General features: G+C 46.2%; 1 protein-coding gene across 1 annotated transcript; it reads right to left on the reverse strand.

Moving 5' to 3' along the window:
• Positions 1-66: 66 nt before the first annotated feature.
• Positions 67-22,157, reverse strand: ANKDD1A (ankyrin repeat and death domain containing 1A). The gene is made up of 15 exons (XM_055002780.1): positions 22,080-22,157; positions 17,335-17,438; positions 14,025-14,123; positions 13,705-13,803; positions 11,333-11,437; positions 10,138-10,236; positions 9,820-9,918; positions 7,592-7,690; positions 6,772-6,870; positions 5,624-5,722; positions 4,834-4,932; positions 3,903-3,998; positions 3,101-3,302; positions 2,434-2,565; positions 67-1,422 (listed from the first exon to the last, which is right to left on the reverse strand). Exons 1-15 carry the CDS (start codon positions 22,111-22,113, stop codon positions 1,361-1,363), a joined length of 1,527 nt encoding a protein of 508 aa, XP_054858755.1. The 5' UTR covers positions 22,114-22,157; the 3' UTR covers positions 67-1,360.
• Between the last annotated feature and the right edge of the window lie 5,468 nt (positions 22,158-27,625).

Here is a 27,625-nt window from a genome sequence, read left to right on the forward strand (position 1 = left end):
TTAAAAATACAAAACTTCATGACAAATTTAAGAAAAGTATATCAAACAAACCAGTGTCTCTCTTATCTGGTACTGAGACTGAAATTCACCCCATGCCCTTAAATTCAAGACTTCCCTGTCTGTATGGCAACCCTTTCAAGAATACCTGCAGTTGACATTAGTTTTTCCTCTTTAGTGAACTTGTAGCTGTTCCTGTGCTAAGGAGGAGGAGATCTCTGTGTGCATAGCTAAGGTGCATAAATTAACACAAGTCAGAAAAGTATTAGCTGTAGGTTGTTGTAGAACCATTTGTCTTCCCCCAACTTTTGGAGTGCAGTTTTTAATCTTTCTGTAGGTTGAGGTAGCTGCCCCTCTGGAAACATAGTATAACCAAGTCTGAAGTAGCTGCCTGGTAGTTCAGGCATCTATTTTTTCCAGCCAAGTCATTCTGCATTTTTTTAAATAGTGTCTGTTCCTGCAACATTTAAAGGGCATTTGTGTCTGCATATTTTTTCCGTCGCATCTATTACTGCATGTTTGCAGACACAGGGTTGCCCTTCAGGAACCTGCAGAGAAAGTGCAAACCTCGCTGTTTTAACATTTGCCAAAAATCCAGCTAAAGGGGAATTGTCAAAGGCAGTTAGTCAAAAGAAAACACTTGAGCAAAACACCCTTCAGTGTGTATACAGGCAAAGGGGTTGAGTGAGGAAGGATGCATCTTTCTATAGTTTTAAATTTAAAAAGATACAAAAAAGTATAGCTACAGAAATGTGATGCAAAGTTACACTGAAAATAAACGTGGATCACTGGAACCTGATAATCCATTTTTTAAAGAATGTGTTTTACCTTGTTAACCGTGAGATGCAACCATGGAATTATTTTTGGCAAAAATGAAGTGAGCTTTCTGTGGGGTTATATCTACGCTTCTGGAACTGCAATGTATTTAAAAATGGGTAGCCTCAGAAGAACTAAAAAGGATTCATCATCTCATTTTTCCAGATTTAAAAAGGTGTTGAAGGATACTCTTAGTGTATCCCTAACCACATTTACCCAGATGTAAGTTTTACTGATTTCAGTGGAATTTGTTTGCAAGTATAAACTTATGCTTGCAAAGTTTGAGATTATTTCCCCTTGCAGTAGTCCATGTCTACACAAACAGTAAACCGAATATCCCCTTGGTCCAGATGCATTTCTGTGAAAGGAATCTGCTGATGTAGATCTTATATAAACCTGATCTGGAATGGAAAATGTTGCCATTTGATTATGGCAAAGAGCCCTTGGAGAAGTGTTAAGAGATGTCTTTTTGGCTAGCAGAGAACAGTTCTGTTTCCTAGATGTAGTTCCTGGAATGAGGATTTTGAAGACTCTTCCTTTCCACAGGTTACATTGCTGTACACTTCCTTGGAGAAGCAACATCGGCGTTTGCTTGCTTCCTGATGCTTTCTGTTTACACAAATACCACAGGCACAATGTCATTCAGATTTCCCTGATATATTCATAAGTTCAGCCTAAGAAGTGTCGATCTTTCTAAGAAATCAAGTTTAATCCACTGGCCTTCCAGTATGCATCTAGAAGTGACTATTTATGTTTCTTCGGCTGTATTGATGTGAAGATTTTCTGTTTCCTCATCACCACTGCCGCAAAAAAAAAATAGTTCTCTGATTTTCCAGTTTTCCTTTTAAAAATCGTGAAAGTCTATAGTCATTTTTGTTGCAGAGAGCTCCAGACTGAAAAGGGCTGGAGATACTATTTTTTAAAAAAATGAAAGCTGAGAATTCAGAGTATGTAGTGGCCATAGCAATAGATTGCTGTAACTGTATTACACAATTACCATTTTTTTCAAAAGCCCTCTGGTGGCACACGGGAAAATGGCAGCAGCAAGAGGCTGACAGAAGGAAAATGGTGTTACGTGGGCAGGACCTTTGAAAATACATTCCTTCCTGACCATTTGGTTCACTAATGCACATGAACTGTGTTGTTTCCTGAAACATCATACCACTCCAGGTCTGAGGAAACATACTAAGGATGGAAGAGGCCTGGAGAGTTGATTTGAGGATAATGTGTGAATGGGCCACAGAAGAAAAAAAACTGCTAAAGTTTGGAAACCAAGGCAAAGTAAAACCTATGTGGATACAGCCTTAAGCCTTTTACCCATTATGATGCAAGTTCCCTCCATTAAGGGAGAATTTATCCTCAACAAGACTCTACGCCACTGTCCTATCAAACACATAGGCTGTAAACTACAGAAAGTTTGGCATGTTAAAATCCAGGTGAAATCAACGGCCAGTTAATTGTGACTTATCTTCAGCCCCCTCCCCCACCCAACTCCAGTGGGATGTATTTATTTATTTATTTGAATAACTTTCTTTGCATCTAGAATAAAATCAAAAGGAACCTCAATAAGTGTAAGCCAGATAGTTCAAGTGGGCTTAACCACGTCAACTGGCTTCTTACCTGCCAAATCTTGCCGGCCAATGCCCACTAGTCCTTCATACAGTCCTTTGGTTGGGTTTTCACCTGCCATGATCACTCCATGAAGCCATATCAGCAGCATCCTATGGCCATGTTCTCTATAGCTTTTGGTTCCTGGAGACATAAACAACAAAAAGTGTAACATCTGGCATGAGGTCAAATGAAATAAGGGTCTTGTTTGACTTCTTATTCTTCTACCTTGGTTGCTCTAGTCTTCCCTCTTGCTAGAGACAAAGAGAGAAAGAAGGCAGTTTCCTTAGAGGATAAATCTCCCATGACAAGATCCTTTGATTGCTCTTAAATGCTGAGCTACAGCAGGATTTACCCATCCTCAGCAAAGGCTGAGTGGAAGGAACCAGAGCAGAGACTCATGCAGAGATGTAATGGGCAAGCTCCTCTGAAGGTACATACAGGGAAACTTCTTTGTGACACACATTTTAGCAGTTACTACTCTAAAGGCTGTGTATGTTTTACGATACAGCAAAACAATCTTTTCCAGGCAAGTACTGTATTGTTTCCCTCCTCCCCAACAGTTTGAGCCCTTCTAAAGGACAGAGGCAATTTTCCCCCTCTTAGCTGTGGATGCTAACCCAGGTGCAGAGGAATCTTTCAGCACAAAGGGGAAGATGCTCAGCACACGCCCATTTACCTGTCCACTGGTGTTCAATGGCTCGGATGTGGGAGTCGGTGAACTTCCAATAGTGCGCTAACTTTTTCCACTCGCCGGGATGGAGATATTTGGTCGCAAGCCTCCAAATGACTGAACGGATGTGCTGTGTCTCCAGACGGTGGTCTTGCTTGAAAGTTAAGTGCTTGGCTACCCAGGAATCCGAGTCGCTGTTCAGGTTATCCTGCAAACATTTCAAGATATGTTTCCTCCTCCCCAGTTTTTTATTGTTTGAAAATTTCCTACTACTGGAAAAACTTTGATCTCAGCCTCCTCTTATAATTCTCTGTCTGGGGGCTGCCACACAATTAACTTGAAAATTACAAAGTAGTGCGGTGTAGTGGCTAGAGTATTGGGCTAGGTTCTGGGAGACCCAGGTTTGAATTCTCTGGCCTGCAAGCTTATTGGTTGTGAGTATAAAAAGGAGAGCAGAATGGTGTGGTAAACTGCTTTGCGTTCCACAATGAGGAGGAAAACCGTGTATAATGATCAAAATAATAACAAATACCTGGTCACGATGGATGACCTCCTAACCTCATTGATTTTGCCACCTTAGACAGTGCACAAGGTTTTTCTTATGCAGCCAAATTGATGTTTCCCTTTTTTCATGGAGATCTGCGCAGTATATTTACATTCTGTGTCCCACGCTTTCCCCTTCAGGCAGTTTTGTGGATATTCTGTGATGTTTTCAGTCTTCAGTCAACAGACACCTATAGGGCACCTGTTTCTGGCTTCCTACAAGGAATGTCTTGAAAGAGTTTGCTCGCTTGGAAAGATCACCCACCTTCTCCCATTTATAAAACCTGTCTGCTTTGATGATCATATCGGCTAGGTTGACATGGTTGCCCCGAGCAGCAATATCCAGGGATGTTTTCCCTTGCTGAAACCAGGAAGAGAAGGAGAAGGAAATCAATGCCAAGATCACATGAGTCCATACAGACAACTCAGAAACTGGTTGGTACAGAACACTGCAGCACAGTTACTACTGGGGGTCAAGTGGAACACGCGTGCCCACCCATTCTGCAGACATTCCGCTACTTACCAATCAGTTCCTACGTTTAATTCAAGGCTCTGGTTATCAGCTACAAAACTGATGACTTGGACTTTGGAAACATACACATGTGGGACTCATGCAGCTGTGGGACTGGACACATACACTTGTGGAACTGTGGCTCCTGCTATGCACTGCTGCCAACAGTTTTGTGTAATCTACTGTTGCCTCAAATACACTTTTCAGTGCTTCCTGTATGGGCTAAACCAGGGCTTTTTTTCTGGGAAAAGAGGTGGTGGAACTCAGGACCACACAATGACATCAGTTTGGGTCAGCTGGAACAAGGGGGGAGTTTTTAAAAGTTTAAATCGCCCTCGGCAAAAATGGTCACATGGCCGGTGGCCCCACCCCCTGATCGCCAGACAGAGGGGAGTTTAGAATGGCCACCGCGGAGGGCAATCTAAACTCCCCTCTGCCTGGAGATCAGGGGGCAGGGCCACCGGCCATGTGACCATTTTCAAGAGGTGCCGGAACTCCGTTCCACTGCGTTCCTGCTGAAAAAAAGCCCTGGGCTAAACACACTCAGAAGTTTTTATTCTAAGCTCTTCTAATAACAGCTGGCATGATGTTGGCTATAAATGCAGGTACCTTTGGCATGCATGCGCCTGTGTGCACACATACAGCTCTGTCATCAGCAAGATTTTCTGCGACAGGATGAATGTACCTTGTCTGTTCGTTTTAAGTTCACCCCGGCAATAAGAACCATCTCAGCAATGTCCTGCCTTCCATGTTCTGCAGCAATATGAAGGGGGCTTTGCTGCCTCTAGGTAATGGAAAGCAATATTTGTAATAATATGTCAGGAGTGAGCTCATAAAACAATACAGGTATGTCCATAATTAAAGTTATGGCAGGGGTTCCAACAACAAAAAAAAGGAAACTAACAAGTGAACATGCTTGGAGGACATGGCCCTTTGCATGCTGACGGTCCCAGGTTCCATTTCTCCCAAACATTTTCTCTTATCCTTGCTTCCTCCTTCTGCACTGTTGAGACAAAAATACTGACCTGTCAATAATTCAGTAGTTTGTGAGGATTACTGAGATAACATGTGAAGGCCGAACACTCAGATGCTGAACTGTTTAGAGTATGCTGTCGATAACTTTGCAATTTGGTTCCATTGTATTGTTGGTATAATATTGTGCGCATTTGCATTGCTTTTAATTATATTATACTGTCTTTACATCATTGTTTTTCATTGTGTAATCTATCTTGAGGCTCAGCAAGAAAGAAAGACTATAAGTAAATAAAAGTTATAGTCCCAGGCTCGAATCCCCACTTTGCCACTGAAGTTTGCTGGGTGACTTTGGGACAGTTGCTCTCACTTCGCCCAGCCTACCTCTCAGGGTTGTTGGGAGGCTAAAGTTGAGGAGGGGACAACAAACTTGTAAGCTGCTTGGGTCCCCATTGGGGAGAAAAGTGGGGCATAAATAAGTAAGTTAATTTAAAAAGTCTTACATAGTCAGGGATGTCCAGGTCACATTCGGCATCAATGAGAAGTTTAACAATGGCTGGGTGGTTCTGTAGCACCGCAGTGTGCATAGCTGATGCATTTTGCTGCAGAAAGAAGTGACAGTCATGCTTGTGTGTAACAAAGGGGGGAAAGTCATTGATCACATACTGCATAGTTACTCAGCAGAGCAGAAAAGGCACTCTGTAGATGCTCAGAGGCATTCCTCTTCAGAAGTTCCAGAGCTGCACTCTGGCACTGAAAACAGGCTTTTAGGGCTCTGAGCTCTGGCACAGAAAACATGTAAATGTATGGAGCTTGATCCTGCAAATCCATTCTGCCAGCTGCTCCGGCACAAACAGCTTTCTTCATATGTAATTGGATCGGAGGAAAGCACTGCTATTGCAAAACACATCTGTTGGATCTAACCTATTTTTTCATTGCATTAGGTTAGACCATTTCTTTCAGGAGAGCATTTTTCTCAAGTGAACTGCATTCTACCTTTAACATCTGTGAAAATTTTAGCCAGCTTTCTTTTATTCCTGCATTTTTGTTGCATTAGTATGCTGATTTCATTGCAGAGTTTTCTAATTTGGTAATCCACTTTTTTGTTTGCATTTTTTATTGTATGGACTGAAGTGCTTTTATTGCACTCTTGGCTGTCTGCATGATGCTGTTTTAATTGTATCTAATCCTGATATCCACCCTGAGTGTAAACAAGAAATAAACAAGTAAATGAGTATTACCCACCCCACCTGCTACGGTGTCCTCACTCTGGCTCAGCTCTACAACCCCAATGAGTTTTTAAGACAAGTGGCATTCAGAGGTGGTTTGCCATTGCCTGCTTCTGTGTAGTGATCCTGGACTTGCGTAGTGGTCTCCCTTAGAAGTACTAACCAGGGTTGACCCTGTTTAGCTTCCAAGGTATGATGAAATCATGCTAACTTGGGCCGTCCAGGTCCAGGCTGACTTGCAGTACAAGTGCTTAAAAGGAGCCCTGGTTTGAATTGCTGAAAGAATTCTTCTTCTTCTTCTTCTTCTTCTTCTTCTTCTTCTTCTTCTTCTTCTTCTTCTTCTTCTTCTTCTTCTTCTTCTTCCTTTGCTTGGAAGCACAAAGATGCTCCCCATGTGACTTCTGCTAACCTGAATCACTTACATAATTCAGTGCATCTGTCTGGATTCCAGCATCAATCAAGACTCTCGTCATATCTTCAGAGCCATTCAGTGCAGAGTAATGAAGGCAGGTCATCTTTTTCTAAGCAAGGGAACAGACAGGTATTAATACAGGATGAGATGTTTCATGTTCCTCAAATAGGTAATTAGACTGGGAAAGCAGCCACGTGCCACCCCGCACAAGTAAGGAATGGGTCCAAGATGCTGGGGAAAAGGTTTTTAACCCATCTTCCCTAGCATTATTTCCAGGATCAAAACTTTACCCTGCCCTCCCCCACTTCAGCAGCATTTAGCCGTGGGCGGAAAAAAGTGGTTCCCATCTTTTTTACTCCTGGGGTTAAACAGTTTGAGGAGGTGTTTTAATTTGGGGAGTGGGAGTGGGACAGTTAATACCATCCTCCCTGGCACCTTGCCCTGATCCACCGTTACCTTGATTGAAACTCTCCTCTGCTGTTTTTAGGGCAGAAAAGACAGGCCCAATACAGATACCTGTCTTTTTCTCCTATCAGAACTAAATGCATCTGAAGAAGAGATAGCTTTGATTGAGGCAATGGCACACACAGGAAAGAGGAGAGTTTAAAAACCCTTCTATAACTCTGTGGTCCTAAGCCATGTTGGTGTGGCGAAGGGAGCTTTTTGAGGCTAAATTATTCTTGGAGATCTTATCACAGATCCCCAAATAATCACGTGCTGTTTGGTCTACATCTACTTGTCCCATTTATTTGATCTCAGCCACAAATGTTTCCCAGCACCTTTTCTGTGTAGAAATTGGTAGTAAACCTCCTTCCATGAGGTTTGCCTACCTGCGTTTGGGCATTAATGTCACATCCTGCTTCCAAGAGCAGCTTCATGCCCTCAAGATGACCCCCTTCGGCAGCCAAGTGCAGTGGGGTCAACCCTTCCTGGAAAGGCAAAGAAAGAAACCTCTAGATGTTTTGTTTCATTCAGAGGAAATCATATACTGAGAGCCAAGCTACAAGTGACACCTGACACAGGTTGGACACTTGTCAGCTTCCCTCAAGTTTTGATGGGAAATGTAGGCATCCTGGTCTTGCAGCTGTAATGGGGAGCCAAGCTGTAAAACCAGGATGCCTTCATTTCCCATCAAAACTTGAGGGAAGCTGACAAGTGTCCAACCTGTGTCAGGCGTCACTTGTAGCTTGGCTCTCAGTAGTGACACGTGTCCCCCCCCCCCATCACAAATCAAAAAGTGTGCAATGGTAAAGGCTAAAAAACTCACAAAAATTATCATGAGCTGTAACCCCCTCTCCCAAGTAAGTAATATTGTGTGAAGGACTGCACTTTAACAGCAGGTTTCCACAGTGCCACAAAATCAGAGAGCTCAGAGGAAAGGATTAACGTATTGTCGAAGGCTTTCACGGCCGGAGAACGATGGTTGTTGTGGGTTTTCCGGGCTGTATTGCCGTGGTCTTGGCATTGTAGTTCCTGACGTTTCGCCAGCAGCTGTGGCTGGCATCTTCAGAGGTGTAGCACCAAAAGACAGAGATCTCTGAGAGATCTCTGTCTTTTGGTGCTACACCTCTGAAGATGCCAGCCACAGCTGCTGGCGAAACGTCAGGAACTACAATGCCAAGACCACGGCAATACAGCCCGGAAAACCCACAACAACCATCGAAAGGATTAACTATTCCCTAGAATGGAGAGCTTGAGAGAGAGGCTGCCCTCTCTTCTCTGATTGAATTTTAACCAATTCTACTTCTTGTTCTTCAATTCTGGCTTTTCCTGCTTCTATTCTTGCCCCATTTCTATTTGCATTCTCATAATTTCCAATTCCTGACTACGATTCTCCTCAGCATTCTCTTCTTGTGCCTGACTGTCTCCCTGTGCCTCTTTAGTTTTGATGCCATTTCTGACTGGGATTTTATTGTAATTCCTCGCAAAATAATAAAATATTGTTGTATACTATTGTATTTTTGTAGTAAGACCACCAAGTAGTTGTGGGTTTTTTTCCCCCCGAATCGTGGCGCTGCCACCAATTATGATGGACCCCCTTCCACTCTCTCCACTGTGAGGCAGATTTTCCCGCCAAAATTCAGTTTCCCTGCTTTGACTGAGCTGCCCCAGCAGGGGTTTGCCAAAGGAAGAGAACAGGAAAATGGGAGATTGAGAAGGTTTGAGAAAAGTGGAGAACTGCAGAGGGGCTGTGGTTCAGTGGAAGAGCATCTGCTTAGCATGCAGGTTCAATCCCCAACATCTCCAGTTAAAAAGGACCAGGCAGTAGGTGATGTTAAAGACCCCCACCTGAGACCCTGGAGAGCAGTTGCCAGTCTGAACAGATAAGACTGATCTTGTTGGACTACAGGTCTGTTTTAGTATTAAGGCAGCCTCATGTGTTCATGAATTGTGAGGCACTGGAATGGTAAAGTGTTCTGAGTTCAAATCTCCACTGTGTCATGAAGCTCAGTGGTTGTGATCTTGGGTCAGTCGATCACTCCCAGCATACTCTATCTCACAGGGTTGTTGTGAGGATCACAGGGACCGGCAGAGGGGAGACAACCACAAGTTCCTGTGCTCTCTTTGGAAGAAGTGTGTGTGTGCATGCGGGCGTGCGAGTGTGCGCGCACATGAGCATAGCTATCAAGTCACAACTACTTATGGCAACCCCTGCTGGGTCTTTCAAGGCAAGCAAGAAGCAAGAAGGGGGTTGCCATCGCTTTCCAGTACAGCGTCTTCCTTGGTGGTCCCTCATCCAAATACTGACCCTGCTTAGCTTCTGAGATCTGACAAGACCAGGCTATACAAGGCCACCTTCCCTCTCTCTTTGGCTGAAGAGCAGGATAAAAATATAAACACATTTCAGAAATGTGAGAGAGAGTGGTGGGCACATGCAAGTGGCAGAGTGGGAAGAGACATCACACAGGAAACAAAGCCAAGGGTTCATGTTATACCCCAGTTTGGCTATGAGACAGCGCCATTCCTTGCTTGAAGAAGGGTAGGGTTGCAGTTTAAAGAAAGAAGCCCTGAGTGTTCCCCTTAAAAGGAAAACCAAGAATTCTTGATCATTACTCACTATGTTCTTTTCATCAAGGCTCATCCTGACCTCTATGAGTTTCTGGACCACCCCTGTATGTCCATTCTTTGCGGCTACATGCAAAGCTGTATTCTTCTCCTGCAAAGCAACATGATATCCATTGTCAGTCAGAGGAAAGAAAGGAGGTGTGCCAGTGGGGACTGGGGGATTGTGGGGGGACAGAGAGTTGGAGACCCCCTTCCAAGGGACCAACAACTCAAGAGCCAGCCTTGCAGAAGGGAGAATTATGCAAAGGCAGACCACCCACTGACCTCAGTCATACGAACATGAGAGGTACAATTTCCATTCTCTCCATACCTTATCTTCGATGCGGTAATTACAACCACAGCCAATCAGGAACTCCACCACCTCCAGATGCCCGTTTTCTGCAGCCAGGTGAAATGCGGTTCTGTCCATCTTTAAGACAGGAAACAATCCCAATGACAGGCAAGATGGGAGGCGGGGGATGTATTTATTTCATTTCAACTCCACTTCTGAAGACATAAACACATGAAACTGCCTTATACTGAATCAGACTATCAGTCATTCAAGGTCAGACTGGCCGTGGATCTTCAGGGTCTCAAGCAGAGGTCTTTTATATCACCTACTACCTGGTCCTTTTAACTGGAGATGCTGGGTACTGAGCCTGACACCTTCTGCATCCCAAGCGGATGCTCTGTCACTGAGCCACGACCCTTCTCCAACAGCGATCCAGAGTGGCTTACGTCAGTCTTTCCTCACAACAACCCTGTGGGGTAGGTTTAGGCTGAGAGTGTGGGAATGGCAAAAGGTTACCCAGTGAGTTTCCTTGGCAGAGTGGAGATTCGAGAACCTGGATCTCTGAGATCCTAGTCCGACACTAACCACTACACTGCGCTGACTCCGTCAAGGTCATGATTAAGAGTGATATTGAAAACTCCTTTTGTGACAGCAAGGCATTTGATACTGCATAAAAGGTGGCGTTATTGTGTTGCAGCAAGACTTGCACTTCACAATCACTTCACCACTGAGAGCCACTTTGGTGTAGTGGTTAAGAGCGGCAGGACTGTAATCTGGAGAGCCGGGTTTGATTCCCCACTCCTCCACTTGAAGCCAGCTGGTGACCTTGGGTCAGTCACAGCTCTCTGGAGCTCTCTCAGCCCCACCCACCTCACAGGGTGTTTTGTTGTGGGGATAATAATAACATACTTTGTAAACCGTTCTGCGTGGGTGTAAAGTCATCCTGAAGGGCAGTATATAAATCTAAGGTTATTATATTATTATTATAAGATGTCTTGCTGTATTTATGGCTTTGTCAAGGCCTTAGTGAAACCCCAGACTGACAGTTTCAGACTTTCCAGCTTCAGGAATCCCTTTCTACATGGATGAGCCTGCCTTAGAACTCTGGCCTGTCTGTAAAAGAAGCCACATCTCCAGGGGACCTTCTCCATCTCTGCTGATCTTCTCATTGAAGAACTTCAGGGGTCCTCCAGACATGGCTTGAAACCCATCAACAGCACTGCGGTCTTCCCACCTTGTCTTTCTTATCCACCCGGACATCTTCCAGATCTTCCATGATGAACTCAATCACTCTGAGGTGACCCCTCTGCGCGGCGCAATGCAGCAAGTTGCGGCCATTCTGAAAAATGACAGGAGCCAATTTCAGTTCCGGAGTAGGAGGGTGAACAATCTGGGTTTTTTTTGTACTCACCGCTTTTCTTTTGCTGCCCCAAAGAAGGGACTGCAAATTTAAAGCTGGCATCCAGGGGCATCTTAAAGACTAAAAATGTGTATCAGGTAAGCTGATACAATGGGAAGTTACGGAAGGGTGCACAAGATATTAACACGTACAGTGAGTGAGGAATCTCAATTTCCTGATGGGTAGGTAAATAGTCTTGAACTTGTTAGTGAATTCTAATTCCGCAATCTGATGTTGCATTCTTCCTTTGAAGTTCCCGCACAGGAGAACAGGAATTACTACAAATTTAGTTAACAATAACCTACACTTTTTTGTTTGATAATTAAAGCTGCATTCAAGCAGCACGTCAAACCGGTTTACCATGATGTCCAAATGCTGCCCCGGTGACTCTGGTTAGAAGAAAGCCCACAAGTCAAAACTTCAAAGCAGAGTTCTATCACAACTTGTGAATCCTGGGTTGTTTGAATGAAGGGAACCCCAAGTTCATCCTGGCATGTTGTTTATTTATTTATTTACTTGCTTGCTTGCTTCATTTATACCCTGCCTTTCTCCCCAATGGGGACCCAAAGCAGCTTACATCATTCTCGTCTCCATTTTATCATCACAACAACCATGTGAGGTAGGCTAGGCTGAGAGCTTTCCCAAAGTCAACCAGAAAGCTTCCATGGCAGAGCGGGGATTTGAACTTGGGCCTCCCAGATCCTAGTCTGACACATTAACCACTACACCACCCACTGGGCACAGAGCCGCAGTTGCTGCAGAGTAGCAAAAAATAAAAATAAAAATCCCTTGCTACTGCTGCTGAAGAATGCTCCCAGCATCACCAGCAACTCTGAGCAGAGTTTGATTAGTCTGAGTTACCTATAAAACTAACAAAATTTGTGGTAGGGTATGAGCTTTCATGAGTCACAGCTCAGATACAGGTTATCTGAAGAAGCGAGCTGTGACTCACGAAAGCTCATACCCTACCACAAATTCTGTTGCGCTTATAGGTGCTACTGGAATCTTGTTCTTTCCTACTGCTACAGACAGACGAACACAGCTATCCTTCTTGATCTATCTGGTATGGGGAAAGTATTTCCTCCTTTGGCGATTTTTAAGCAGAGGCTAGATGGCCATCTGACAGCCATGCTGATTCAGTGAACCTAGGCAGATCATGACAGGGATCTTGTGGCCCCTTCTTACATGCCCAGGGTAATGCCGATCGCCACTTTTGGGTCAGGAAGCAATTTTCTCTGGGCCAGTCTGGCCATTGATCTTGATGGTGTTTTACCACCTTCTGGGAATGGAACAGGAGTCACTGGGGGTGTGGGGGCAGGTAGTTGTGAATTTCCTGCGTTGTGCAGGGGGTTAGACTAGATGACCCTGGAGGTCCCTTCCAACCCTATGATTCTACGTTGAGTGCATGGTTGCCCAATAGCTTCGGCCATACCTGAATACGATCCTCTCCCTAGACAACTCCCAGTCTGGCTTTTGGCTTGTGTACAGCCAGCACACCTTGCCTGATGATCTCCATCCAGCATTCGATGGGGCCAGTGGCACCTGCTGATCTTGCCAGACCTCTCTGGTCCTCTGGGAGATGGTGCAAGGTCTGGACTGGCTCCACTCATTCCCAGCTGCGGAGCCCAAATCTAAGCATGAACCAGACTGACAAAAATGGACTTCCCTCCCCATACACCAACATACCTTTCAGAAACATCACAAGGCCCACCAAGGCATTATTGTGTAGCGGTTAGAGAGTTGGACAAGGGTCTAGGAGATGCAAGTTTGAACCTCCACTCTGCCATGGAAGCTTGCCAAGTGACCTTAAGCCAGTCACACACTCTCAGCCAAGTCTACGCTGCACATGTAAGCAGTTTTCACACCCACATAGCTGTCATGGCTCCCAGTCAAGGACTTTTGGGAATCCCAGTTCTGTGAAGGCAAGTGATCTCAAACCAAACTTTCTCAGTAGATTCTCTCTCTCTCTCTCTCTCTCTCTCTCTCACACACACACATACCGAAACACACAAAGAGTCTTGAGAGAAACTAGGCTGGCAAAACTGACTCTAAATGACTTTTGTAAAGTTGGAGACTTCTTAAATATCAGCCCAGCCATGCCAGTAACAACAGGACTTTTGGTAACGTTGTTTGCTCAAACATTTCCCTCACATGCCTCCATTAGCTCCAAGCTGTGAATTCCAGAGCACTTGAGGAAACCGCCTCACCTTGTTCGCACAGCTGGTTTTGGCGCCGGCATTTACGAGAACCTGAAGAACACGGAGATGGCCGAACCAAGCAGACAGAAGAAGTGCGCTCATTCCAAACTGGATAGTCAGAGACAAAAAGAAGTGTCATCTTGGCTCAGCAATAAAATGGAAATTAGTGCACAAGCTGACTTCCCCCATATTCTCCCACCCCCAGGGCTGCCAACTTTTTGGAGGAACAATAAACATGTGTGCATTTTTGACGAAGCATTCTAGCTCAAGCAGCCAAGCCTTAAAAGTTCAAGATACACAAAGCAAATAATAGTTCCGTCGGGCCTTACAATGTCCTCATCATCCAACAAGGCATCGTGGTCCAGCAGAAGCCGCACGGCCTGTTCATGCCCTGCTCCTGCAGCCCAGTGGAGAGCGGTCCGGTCTATCTGGAAAGGAAGAGATTAAGCCGGGGAAGAAAACGGGGAGGAAATCGACCAATGGGTCGCAAGCCATGTGTGGCTCTCGTACCAAGAACGTCCAGGGCTCATTTCGAGGGGGAACGCACAGGAACATAGTTCCGGCAGTTCCCCAAGAGGTCACATGTCAGGTGGCCCCGCCCACCTGACTCTCAGCCATTTTGGGCCCATTTCGGCCTGGATTGGGTCCAAAATGGCCCGGATTGGGCCTCTGACAGGTGGTGGATCACTCTCCCACTCATCAGCGGCCTGATCCTCACCATTTTGGGCCCCCTTTCAGCCATTTTCAGCCCCTTTTTGCCATCTTGGGCCCAATTTTGGCCCTGAATGGCCAGGATTGGGTCCAAAACAGCCAGAATAGGTGATGTCAGGGGGTGTGGCATATGCAAATCAGTTATGCCAATGACACACTTCCGGTGATGGCAAGAGGCATGGCATATGCTAATGAGTTATGCTAATGAGTTCCTCCAGCTCTTTTTCTACGAAATGACCCCTGAGAACGTCTATGGATCATGCACTTGAAATAAGCCCTTTGGAGATATGAGTGTTATAGGCATAAGAAAGACTTTCCCTTCCCTTTGACTTTCCTTTCCCACCCCATGTTAGCATCTGCTTTGGGTACCCCAAAAGCACGTGCATTACATGGTATTTAAAACAATATTTTAGGATCTTTAACCTGCGTATAGCACAGAACTCTGAATAACGAGGGAGGAATAAACACTCTTAAAATAAAAAGGGTTTTTATTGAGATAATGTAAGCCAAATCAAACAATTGTTACAAGAGATGAGAGAGGGAGATTGCAAAGCAGCAAACCAAACACCTTTCCCTAACAGCTACCGGTCTATAAGGGAAAACAAAAGGGGGGGCATACGACCTGTCCTGTAAAATGCAGAGATTCTGTAGAGTCCTGATGTGAAGAGCAGAAGAGTGGAGTGTAGAGGCAGAGACCAGCTCGTGTCTCCAACGGACCAGTGCCACACAGGGGCAGTAGTTGGAAAAACTGCTGCCAAGGTTTGCAGATTTGGGGGCTATAATTATAGCACGGATGTTCGTGCTCTGGAATGGGCTAGTCATAAAGTGGAGCAATGATAAGTGGACAAAAGTCTGGAAGTGACCAATGGCTGTCTCGGGGAAGACGATGGGTCTTTGATAAGCCTGATCACCTGCTAGATCATGCTCTGCATTAAGGCTACCAGAAAACCCAATTCTGCAGAATTACCCAAGTCTAAAGTGGGGAGAAAGGTGATATTGAAAAAGGGAGTTTTCCTGATTTGCATAAAAGTTAAAAATGCTTCCTGGAGGAGGTTTGGAGAAACACCTAAGGCTGGGTGAATAACAAGGTTAAGGAGAGGGCAGAAATCTTCCTGTACAGTCACTAAGATAAGGAGAGGAACTAGTTGGGGTCAGTTCATTGCTCATTGTCTTGGAGACCTGGATCGTTCATTAGGGCCAAATTATACAGGGAGGAATCCTTGAGAAAAATGGTCCTCTTGTTTAATCAGCCTGAGGTAGGCTTTAGGGAGGAGCAGGTCTGTTTTCCGTTGCTGCTTAATGTCTCACCACCGTGTCCTTGGCATGGCTCACCACTGCTTGACAAGTTACTGCTGTTAGCTTAACTTTGTGTGTGTGTGTGTGTGTGTGTGTGTGTGTGGAGAGACTGCCCTCAAGTCATAGCTGACTTATGGCACCCTGGTGGGGTTTTCTTGGCAAGAGATTAACAGAGGTGGTTTGCCATTGCCTGCCTCTGCAACCTTGGTCTTCATTGGAGGTCTCCCATCCAATTACTAACCAAGGCCGACCCTGCTTAGCTTCTGAGATCCGATGAGGTCAGGCTCACCTGAGCCATCCAGGTCAGGGCTTAACTATAGCAGACTCCATTCGCTCTAAGCTCCTGTTAGAACCCAAATGGGGGATCAACATAGGGTACCCCACGAGACGAGTGTTCAGGGGGCTACACTTTGGCCTTAATCTGCTGTCCTATATCTGTATTTTACCTCTTTTTAAAATTGGTTTTATGATGCATTTTATTATGCTGCTTTAATTGTCAGCTGCCATAGTGGCTCTGATTGGGCAGCAAATATAATTGTTGTAAAATAAATAAATTTATTCAGACGCTCTGCCCCTTCAGCTTTATGGTGAAAGCTCTGCACGCTTGGCGTCGGCAAGGAAAACTGGCTACTTGTTTAATACTGGATGGGACAACAGGAATCATGGCTGTTTTCACACTGCTTACTGGCCACGGAACATCGCGCCAAGCTCTCGGAACGACAGCGTCTTCCTGGTGTGATTTCGAAATTGCGAAATCACGCCAGGAAGACGCTGTTGTTCCAGGAGCTTGGTGTGATGTTATGTGGCTGGTAAGCAGTATGAAAATGGCCCATGTTAGGATCAGGACCTCTAAGGATGCAAATAGAGGGAACTGCTCTATCCCCCCATCTTGGAGTGGGACAACAAGCTGAATCTGCTTTACCGTTGGTTGGACCCCAAATTGCCTCACCCACAGGAAATTCAATCAAGCTGAATCAGAACTAAGGGGAAATTGGGTAGTGGGGGGAGTCAGGGGGCAAAAGGGGTGAAGCAGTGATTAATTTCTGAAAGGAAATGGACCCAAGACCATGTAAGGCGGGCCCTTTTCTCCAGAATTCCTGCTCCCAGCTCCATGTGGGACAGGGCCTTTCTATTCCATTCAACTAAAAAAAAATCAGCAAAGTGTGCTAGAATATTTCATGGTCAATTCCTGGTGTTTATCACACACAGTATGTCATAGTAGTTAGAGCACCAGATCTGGAAGTTCTGGGTTCAAATCCCCACTTCACTGTCTTGGGCCTTGTCACTTGTTCTCACTGTAACTTCTTTCACAGAGTTGTTGTTGTGAAGCTAAAACACAAGAGGGGCGAATGGTGTATGAGTCCCCTTTGAGAAGTGGGATAAATATGTATCTAAATACATTTATCTGTCTATCTATACACATCTATATAGATCTGCATAGATCTATATATAGATTTATATCTTAATAAAAAAAATTGTCAAGACTCCCTGCCCACCCATCTCTGTTGGGAGAATTAAACACAGGGGCACAAATGGCATTCTTTATTGGCATTCACCAATAGAAGAACTTTGTCTGGGGGAAGGTGAGGTGTGGGGCATGCCAGTTGATCGGCCTCCATTATAAGTACCTACGTTATTCTTGGCTTTGACGTCCACCCCCCTCTTGATCAGCTCTTCCATGCGCGCCGTGTCATTTCGTTTGGCTGCGTCGTGGAGCTCTTTTTCTGAAAGGAGCACTTGAAGAAATTTTTAAAAAACAGGATTTTAATTTATTTATTTATTTATTTATTTATTTATTTATTTCAGATATCTATTCCACCCTCCCTGCGAGCGGGATCAGGGCAGATAACAACATATTAAAAATACAATTAAAAAAATTCATGTACATTAAAAACAACATATTTAAAACAGGATGGTGGACAGCCTTCACAGGGAAGGTTAAGATTTATACACCCCTTTTTTCCAGGCCAGCGGAGGCCCAGCCTCAGCCATATGCCTGGCGGAACAACTCTGTCTTGCAGGCCCGGCAAACAGATAGTAGGTCCTGCTGGGCCCTGATTTCAGCAGACAGAGCGTTCCACCAGGTGGGAGCCAGGACCGAAAAGGCCCTGGCTTTAGTCGAGGCTAGGCGGGCCTCCTTGGGGCCTGGGACCTCAAACAGCTGTTTGTCCCCTGATCAGAATGTCCTCCGGGGAATATATGGGGAGAAATGGTCCCAAAGATACGCTGGTCCCAGTCCACACAGGGCCTTATAGGTCAATACCAGAACCTTGAATCTGATCTGGTACTCCACTGGCAACCAATGAAGCCACGTTACTGATTGTCTGATGCAGGTTTTTAAATAAAGCACAGAAATTAAATCTGAGAAGGAGCAGTGTGCTGCACGCATGCACCGAGCACATGGATATTCTCATTGAACAGATGGTAGGCCCAGCCAGCTCTGAGCCTTCCATCAGCCTCTGCGGGTGAGTAATTAGTCTGCATCTTTGTATCATGAATTACTGGATGCAATCACAGCTGCTGGTAGAGACTGACAGGCATGAAAAATGCCAGAACAAATCATTCAGAGATGCATTGGGGAGCATCCTCTGAAAATTGGGCTCCATTTGTGTATTGGATGGGTAACCCAATCGCACCTACAGCAACGACGAGGAAAAAAGTTCTGCCCTTTCCTGAGGCTGGACAAAAGGAGGTCAGGCCACAGGGAACATACAGAGGCACAACTGGAAGCCTCCTACATGGGTGGATACGGTGAGCTCACAGGAGCCTTTTGTCATTTCATTTCTTTCATTCTTCTGGCCTACTCAAAGTTCTCCCTCAGCTTGCAGTTTAACTGGACCACGAAAGGGAATCCAGCATTCAATACCACCCACTTGTGGCAGGATCAAAATTTGTGGCAGGTGGAAATGAAGGCAGGCCATCTTTTTGTACAGCCTCATTTACCCAAAGGCTTCTTTCTCTGCACAACGTTGAATGCAGAAGGGATTGTGTAGCCAGTTTACACAACCTGTTTGTTCTCAGGGGTTCCTGGATTTTTTTTTTGCAATTTGAAAGATATGGCCGGATGTTTTCTTCCCAAACTTGTTATGAAGATGTTACATCCATTTACACAACCCCTTCCTCCTGCCTTACACCAGGTGAACTGATGCCTTATAAAACGGAATCCAAGTTTTCTACACAATGAAAGAGAAGGCTGGAGTTTAGAAGAGATCTTTGGGCACGTTTTAACCGTCTGCATGTTTTAAAAGCCGTAACCCTTGAAGATCACAGCCCACGATCTCTCACAAAGACCAGCCCCTGAGCTGTAAAGTCTTCGTCCAACCATTAATCCCTCTAGAAGGAAACAGCCTCCAGCAAACAGAAATATTATTTACAGATCTCTTGACGTGACCTATGATCACTGTTTATATAGGGAAATAAACGTTGGATAGTATACACAAGAGAGGGCACACTGAGAATGGAGAGGGCAGGAATCGCAGTGGATCTGCATTCCTCTTTAAGGAGTTTCCTGCACATTAAAAAATGGTGGCAGAAGCGCAGTCAAGGGAAATTTCACAAGCTATCAATGAGAGGGTAGAAATGGGTCTGCTGGTCAAAGGAGGCGGCGGAGTCAAAAATGACCCATGGACTTTTGAAACTCACTGGACCAAAGATACTAGACAAATGGTGCCAGTGAATATCCTTTAATTTAATTTAATTTATTAGATTTATATTCTGCCCTCCCCACACTAGCAGGCTCAGGGCGGATTACAATTTACATACATTTAAAATACATCTAACAATTACACAGTTTAAAATTATAAATACATAAACATCCTAACATTTAAAATACATATATATGCATACACGTATACTCAGCGGCATAATAAAATGCACTATATGCATACACAAGGCACCTCCCTTTCACCTTCACCAGAGCATTTACAGTGGAGCTCAACAGATGGAGGATGTCGCTAGCGGGGAGGGCACAGACCATGCTCGACTGGACGGGGGCGGGGGGGGGCGGGGCCTCCACCTAGCATCAACCATACGCCTGGCAGAACAGCTCTGTCTTACAGGCCCGGCAAAAAGACAATAAATCCTGCCGGGCCCTGGTCTCATTAGTCAGAGCATTCCACCAGGCTGGGGCCAGGACCGAAAAGGCCCTGGCCCTGGTCGACGCCAGGCAGGCCTCCCTGGGGCCTGGGACTTTCAGCAGATGTTTGCCGTTAGAGCGAAGAGTCCTCTGAGGCTCATATGGGGAGAAGCGGTCCCACAGAGACGCCGGTCCCTGTCCGCATAGGGCTTTATAGGTTAATACCAGAACCTTGAACCTGATTCGGTACTCTACTGGTAACCAGTGCAGCTGACGCAAATTATTTGGTGCACTAAGGAAATATTGTCAGTGCAACCGAGGAACCTGAAGCGTCACATCTGAAAGCAAACACTCATTCCTGTGGCGTTGCTTTCTCAACTGAATCTGACTTGAGAAAAGCAAATCAATGGAGAAGGGCCGTGGTTGGGCCACGGAGCATCTGCTCGGCAAGCCAAAAAGAACAGGCAGTAGGTGAAGCGAAAAGCCGCCACTCGGGAGCCAGGAGAGTCGCTGCCAGTCAGAGTAGACAACAATGACCTGGACGGACCAAGGTTCTGACTCAGTAAAACAGCTTCATTTAGTGGTAGAGCATCTGCCTTGTGGGCAGGAGGTCACGTTCAGCCTCTGGCACCTCCAGTTACTAGGATCAAATAGCTGGTGACGTAAAAATGCTCCGCCTGAGATTATGAAGAGCTGCTGCCGATCAGAGCTGACAACACTGATTCTGACAGCTCGAAGTCTGACTCAGCATGAGGCCGCGTCGAGGGTTCAAATAAATAAAAGAACATTCAACGCAAAATTCAGTCTGGTTACTTACTGGTGAGGTTCATTGCCAAGCAATGCATTTAAAGATCGGGGCGTAAATACGTCGCAGCGCATCACTCATTGCTTGTGGCTCTGTTAGGTCTTTAAACCCATGCCTTTCTCACCAGTGCGGTGTAATATTTTAGAGCATCAGACCGGGATGTGGGAGACCCAGGTTCAAATCTCCCACTCTGTCAGGGAAGCTTGCAGGGTGACCTTGGCCCAACCACAGACTTGTTGCGAGGATAAAACGGAGGAGAGGGAAATGATGCGAGCTGCTTTGGGTCCCTGTCCTGGTGGCGGCGTAATTTTAATTTACGTCATTTTATATCCTGATTTTCTCCCCCAAGGGAGAAAGGCAGGGGTGTAAAGGAAAGCAAATTAAATAAATAATCCACTAAATAACTAAGCCAACTGACTACAGTGATATCCTAAACAGAGTTACTCCCGTCTAAGCCCACTGAAGTCAATGGGCTTAGACAGGAGTAACTCTGCTTAGGATATCCAAACCCAGCAAAAAGGCCAAAGTTCTCACTGTACAGTGGAGAAAGAAAAACCTGGATTCGGACAATTCCAACTCTGCTGTTGTGGGTTCAAGCCTTTTAAAGCCAAAGCACGGAGACTTCTGTGCTTCTTAATCCTGGATTAGAAGACATGCTCTTGGGGCTCACCTAGCCCAACTCTCCGGCTCAATACAGGAATCACTCAACTGCAGCACCCCCTCCACCTGCTGGCCCTATAGCCTCCCTGCAAAGGATCCCAGGGAAGGAGAATTCCCCTTTCTCGGAGGCAGTCCCTTCTCACTCGCCTTTAGGCAATTTTTCCTAACCTCTCTCCAAGATATAAGGACAGATGGAGCTGCATCTGAAGAAGTGAGCTGTGACTCACAAAATGGTTAGTCGTATAGGTGCTACTGGACTCTTGCTCTTTTCTTAGTCCTGCCTTCTGGACCAAACCAAGAGACAGCAAGACCGCTTGATGGGCCTGGCTGCCCTCGATGGGTCACCTCTGGCCTGTCTGCCCTTAGCCCAGGGAGCGTGGGTCTCCCATTCCGGCTAGGGTTGCCAACTCTGGCTTGGGAAATCCCTGGCTATTTGAAAGCGGAGCCTGGAAAAGGTGAGTTGTGGGAAGGAAGGGATTTCAGCAGGGTATAATGCTATCCCCCCCGCCCCAACACTTCCACCAGGGGGACCGATCTCTGTCGCTTGGAGATCCATTAGGATCACAGGAGGGCACCAGGCCTCACCTGGATGTTGGCAACCCGCCACGATCCTGGATCCGGCATGTGAACGACCAGAGCAGCAGGCTGCAACCCAGTTCCCCCCCCGCCACTCCATCCCCCTTTGCAGGAGAAGCTGCACCGCCTAAATCCTCACCCCGGCCGGGGGGAACGATTCCTCCCTTCCCCGCCGACCCCTCTCGCCCAGGAGCCCCTTCCCCGCAGCGCCTCTGCCCCGAGAGCACCCCCCTGCCCGGCCCGCGATCCTCCTGCACTCACGGGTGTCCTCCTCGGAAGCCAGGTCGTCCTCCATGCCTCACCGCAGCCGCATGCCCGTTCCCAGGCGCCGCCTCCGCCTCCGCCGTGCGCCCGAGCGCAGGCCGAAGGAGCGGCCGCCGCCGGGGCTGCGGAGAAGACGGGCCCCGCCGCCGCCTGCAGCCCCGCCGCCTCCGCCTCCTGCTGGCTCTGCCTCCTCCTCCTTGCCGGGCCGGTGGGAAACTCGCCGCCTCGGGAAGGGAGCGGCCCCAGCCAGGCGAGCATCTCCGCCTCCTCCTTGGCTGGAGGGCTGCAGCTTCGCGTTTGGTGTAGTTAGATGTTTGGACGCCCCGCTGGAGAGCAGAAGCCGCTTACAGCTCCTTCCCCTCTCCATGAGCTCTTCCTAACAACAACCTTGTGAGGTAGGTTTAGACTGAAAGTGGAAGAGGGGGCCAAGGCCATCGCAGCCTCCAGGTGGTGGCTGGAGATCTCCCGGAATTACGACTGCTCTCCAGGCCATAGATGTCAGTTGCCCTGGAGAAACTGGCTGCTTTTGAGGGTGGAGTCTGTGGCATTATACATGCTGAGGCCTCTCCCCTCCCCAAATCCCACCCTCTCCGGGTTCTACCCCCAAAATCTCCAGGAATGTCTCAACCGGAAGCTGGCAACTTTATCCAACGTGCTTCCTTGGCAGAGTGGGGATTTGAACCTGGGTCTCCCAGATCCCAGTTCGACACTCTAATCACTACACCACACTGTCTTCAGGCAGGCCAGCCAAGTGGTCTGAGGGAGATTGATTATGATTCATTGAGCTCCTTTTTGCCCCAACCCTTCCTGCCTTTTATCACCCCCCCTTCCATTCTATTTTCCCAACAATCCTATGTGGTAGGTTGAGCAGTAAGAGAGAGAGAGAGAGAGAGAGAGAGAGAGAGAGAAAGAGAGAGAGAGAGATTTGGCTCAGGGTTACATAGCAAGCTTCATGACAAAGGCAGGATTCGAACCCGATTCTCTCAGTTCATCTGACACTCTCACCACTACACAGTGCTGTAGTGCCATGGGCGCCCCCTCTGGGCTCACACCAGCTGCAACCCCAGCCCCAGCCTGGTCCCAAACGGGAAGAACTCGTGCCAGAAACTACGGTTTTAGAATTGAAAGCACGTGTCCACAAAACATAATAACATCCATGCTCCAAATCCATCTTTCCTGCAGGTACTTGTGACCCATGTACAACTAAAGTCCACACAACAATGGATGTACACTGTGCGTTTGTTTCATTGGCCCCCAAACAAAAAGCCATGTCATACCGTTTCTTTTGTGTGCGTGTGTGTGCATGCGCGCTCGCGCGCATGTCTTCACTTTGCAGCTGACCTACGGTGACCCACAGAGTTTTCAAGACAGATTTTCAGAGATGGTTTGCCATTGCCTGCCTCTGCATAACGGCCCTCGTCTTTCCTGGTGGTCTTCCATCCAAATACTGACCAGGTCTAACCTTGCTTAGCTTCCAGTATCTGACAAGATCAGGCGACCTCAACCAACCCATTTTTTAAGACCAACCAGAACAACGGAATGCATTGTGCAACCTTTTGAGTTCTCCGGAACTCTTCCATCAAACTGGATGTTAAAAAAACAAAGGTGTGTGTGTTTTTGGGGGGGGCAGGCGGGTAGAAAAACATATCATTCAGGCCATGGTGTTACAGATATGTTGTTTTTCTCCTTCCCCCCACTTTTCTGTAATTTTTAAAACCTCCAGTCTGACAAAGAGTTCTGGAGAACTCAAAAGCTTGAGCCCCATGGCACAGAGTGGTAAGCCAAGCTTTGTGCTCACAACCTGAGTTCAGTCCTGGCGGAAGCCAGGTTCAGGTAACTGGCTCAAGGTTGACTCAGCCTTCCATCCTTCCAAGGTCGGTAAAACGAGTACCCAGTTTCCTGGGCGTAAAGTGTAGATGACAGGAGAAAGCAATGGCAAACCACCCTGTAACAAAAAGTCTGCCAAGAAAACGTCGTGATGTGACGTCCCTCCATGGGTCAGTAATGACTTGGTGCTTGCACAGGGGACTACCTTTACCTTTTAAATAATGAATTATTGCAAGTATTTTGGTTTCAGATTTTGCTATGGGACCAACACAGTGACCAAACTTTGCTCCATGACAAAATACAGCGGTTTACATGTGGAAAAATGCAATTGAGCTCTAATACAACAATGGCCCCTGAAGAAAAAAATGTTGAATCTCCCCATAACAATTCTATCACAACAGTTGTTTAAACCAGATTGGCGTGAAAGGGCCACAATATTTTCTTTAAAATATGGATGGGCCTGCTATTCTCCCAGCTATTTGGGACCAAGGGCTGGAAAGAGGGAAGACAACACAGATTTAACGACATTAAGAACAGTGGCCTGAATCCAGTCACTCATTCCAAAGATTTATGGGCATCTATGTTTTCAGGAAAAGTGGTGACAACTTCTGGTGATTCCCCCCCTCCCCGACCCCCAGTTTACTGCTATGCTGTTCTTAAGGGACCTCTGGAATAAAATTTCAGGAATTACCTGAAATTACCTCAGGAATAAAACTTCAGGGTTCTCAAGAGGTGGCAGCAGCAGAGAGGGAAACAGTCCCAAATTCCCTTTTCCTGTTCCTGGAACTTAAGGGCTATTAAATCTTTGGGGCTGAATACAGGCCTATATAACTAAAACCAGGGCTTTTTTTCAGGGGGAACGCGGGGGAACGGAGTTCCGGAACCTCTTGAAAATGGTCACATGGCTGGTGGCCCCGCCCCCTGCTCTCCAGACAGAGGGGAGTTTAGATTGCCCTCCACACCGCCAAGCGGCGCGGAGGGCAATCTAAACTCCCCTCTGTCTGGAGAGCAGGGAGCGGGGCCAGCAGCCATGTGACCATTTTCTCTGAGGGCAACCCCACTGAGTTCCACCACCTCTTTTCCCGGAAAAAAAGCCCTGGCTAAAACCATAACCAGAATGGTAGCAAAGCGTAAGCGTTCTTTCCAGCCAAATCTTTAGACTCTTGCCTATCTAGGAACCCAAGACAGAGTTCTAAAAACCTCAGCTTTCCAGCTGCTCCTAGAAACGGGAGGAGGGCAAAGACAGCAGGCTGACCCTGGGCCCCTGCAAGGTTGAGGGTCACCAATAATTTGTATTGCCTAAAGTTGGGCAATGAATATGATCTTGCCCCTCTGTTACTTGGGCCAGGAGGGGATGGCTGTATCTTTCTTGGGGGAAACAACATACTTTCTGGGAGAAATGGTCCAGCTATCCAAAAGTTCAGGGATGGGCAAACACTGTTAAGTCCTGTTCACATGTTACAGTGAATGCAGGTACATCTTGTGCATACATGCATACCCCTGTTTCTAAGGAAAAAATGTGCTTTCACTGTACAAATTAAACTGGGGACCAACATCTGGAATAATAAGGGGTTTAAATGACACGTTGTATTGTACTGAGTGTAAATAATGCATGCATAAAGAAAAACTGAGTATACCCAGTACACAGATTGCAAATGTGTGCACTCTAATTTGTGAACCGGCTCAGAAACAGCCCGAGAGAGTTGTTCAGACCCCTCAGTGTCTATATTTGGAGGGCAATTGTCCTACCAATTGCAGGATTTGAAAACATTTTTTAAAAAAACGAAATGACTGATAGAGGCCCTGAATAATTCGTTGTGTCATTCTTGGCTAGAGATGGGCACGAACTGAAATACGAACCAGAGTTCATCACATACCAGGCCAGTTCATGGTTCGCAAACCAGCGGTTCGTCAGAGCTCATTTCCGATGAACCGCTACAAACTTTAGGGCAGTTCGTTTGGTTCGTTTTTTGGTTCATCACTGCAGACAGCCTGGTGCCAATCAATCAGTTTCCTAGGCAATGGGGGTTGGGCTTTCTGCAGACCTTATGCTGACCCGGAAGTGGTGATTTGCTGGCCCGGAAGTGATGTTTTCACGAGCCAAAGCGAACCGGTTCATGAACCGGGGCAGGTTTGTGGTTCGTGGTTCGTGAAATGTGACAAACTATGAACCACACGGTTCTTTTTTTTCTGGTTCATGCCCATCTCTATTCTTGGCTAATGGTACTTTAAGAAATTACAGCAAAAGTATTCGTTATTGAAACTGACCAGGAAGCGTATAACAAATGATTATAATGTACTATTGGCAATTCCCTTTCAAACGCATATGGAAAGAAATGCTTGCCTGGATCTGAGCTGCCTCCGTTCCTCTGACTCAGCACTGTCTAATAATAGCCAAGTATGGGCAGGTTGCGGGCAGGCGGTCACCAAGTCCTGCAAATTTGTCTACAGCAGAACCTCATAAGAGCAACCTTCAGTCATTTGCATCTGCTGCATAAGTTGCATCCTTCATGCTCCGATCCACGTTTATGGGACTTCCTGTTACAACATGATTATGGAAGCTGCCCTAGAAGGCGACACATGGAAGTATCATCTGCTGCAAAGCACTGCAGCCCGGCTCTTGATTCATGCCAGGAGACAGGAGACAATACATCTTATGCTTTGTGGTGGTTGCTAGCATGCTTCCAGGCTCAGTTTAAGGCGCTACCCTTAACCTTGAAAGCCCTACATGGCTTAGGACTGGAGTTCCTGAAGGACCATCTTCTCCCATATGTTCCTGCCCAGGAGTTAAGCTCACAGAGAGAGGCCCTCTTGACCATCTCATTGACCACAGAAGGTCATGTGATAGTTACATGAGAGAGAGCCTTTTTTGTGGCAGCCCCACGATAATGGACCAACCTCCCCAGGGAGTGTGCCTAGCCCACTTATTTTCAATGTTTAAGAGGTGGCTGAAGACAGTTTTATTTAGAACTGCATTTGATTGATAGTTTTAGACTGTGGTTTTAAATTGAGTTTTTAACGTACTTTATCTGTTGTAACCTGCCTTGAGTGCCATACAGAAGAAAGTTGGCTAATAAATGTTTTAAACAAACAAGCAAATAAAAATATAGAAAGCTATACTGAACTAGGTATATTAACCCAGTTAATATACATGCATATTAACTACCATGTCTCCCAATGTCCTGCCATCTTTGCTCACTGATCTAGGCCCTGCTTTATTTTTGCCACTAGAAGCTAGAACTTTTCAGCTGCAGTCTGTGGCGGTAGAATACCCTTCCTTCGGAGGTGAGACGTACTTCCTTGCTTGTATTCTTTCCTTTGTGGTCTGCCTGTGGGATTTCTGCCTAGATGCACTTTTCTTACCAGTTGGTATCTTACTACTAATTTCATTCTCTTTTGCATCAGTTTTCCACAAGTGTTTTTTTTTCCTGTTTGTTGTAAGCTGCTTTGGAGATGCGCTGTCAGTGGGATATTTATTTTATTTTATTTGGCTTCTATTCCACCCTTCCCACAAGCAGGCTCAGGATGGATCACACCATTTAAAACACAATACATAATTAAATACAGTTCCATAAAACACATACAAGCATTATAAAATCATACAGTTTGATATACAAAATTTCAATAGAAAGCTTCCTCTGTGGTGGCAGTCACTGCTTAGTTAATTTTAAAAGCATGCACACAAAGGGGTGGACAGATCTGATAAGGAGGTTTAA

This window comes from Eublepharis macularius, chromosome 18, assembly GCF_028583425.1.
Source record: "Eublepharis macularius isolate TG4126 chromosome 18, MPM_Emac_v1.0, whole genome shotgun sequence".
Taxonomy (NCBI): Eukaryota; Metazoa; Chordata; class Lepidosauria; order Squamata; family Eublepharidae; genus Eublepharis; species Eublepharis macularius.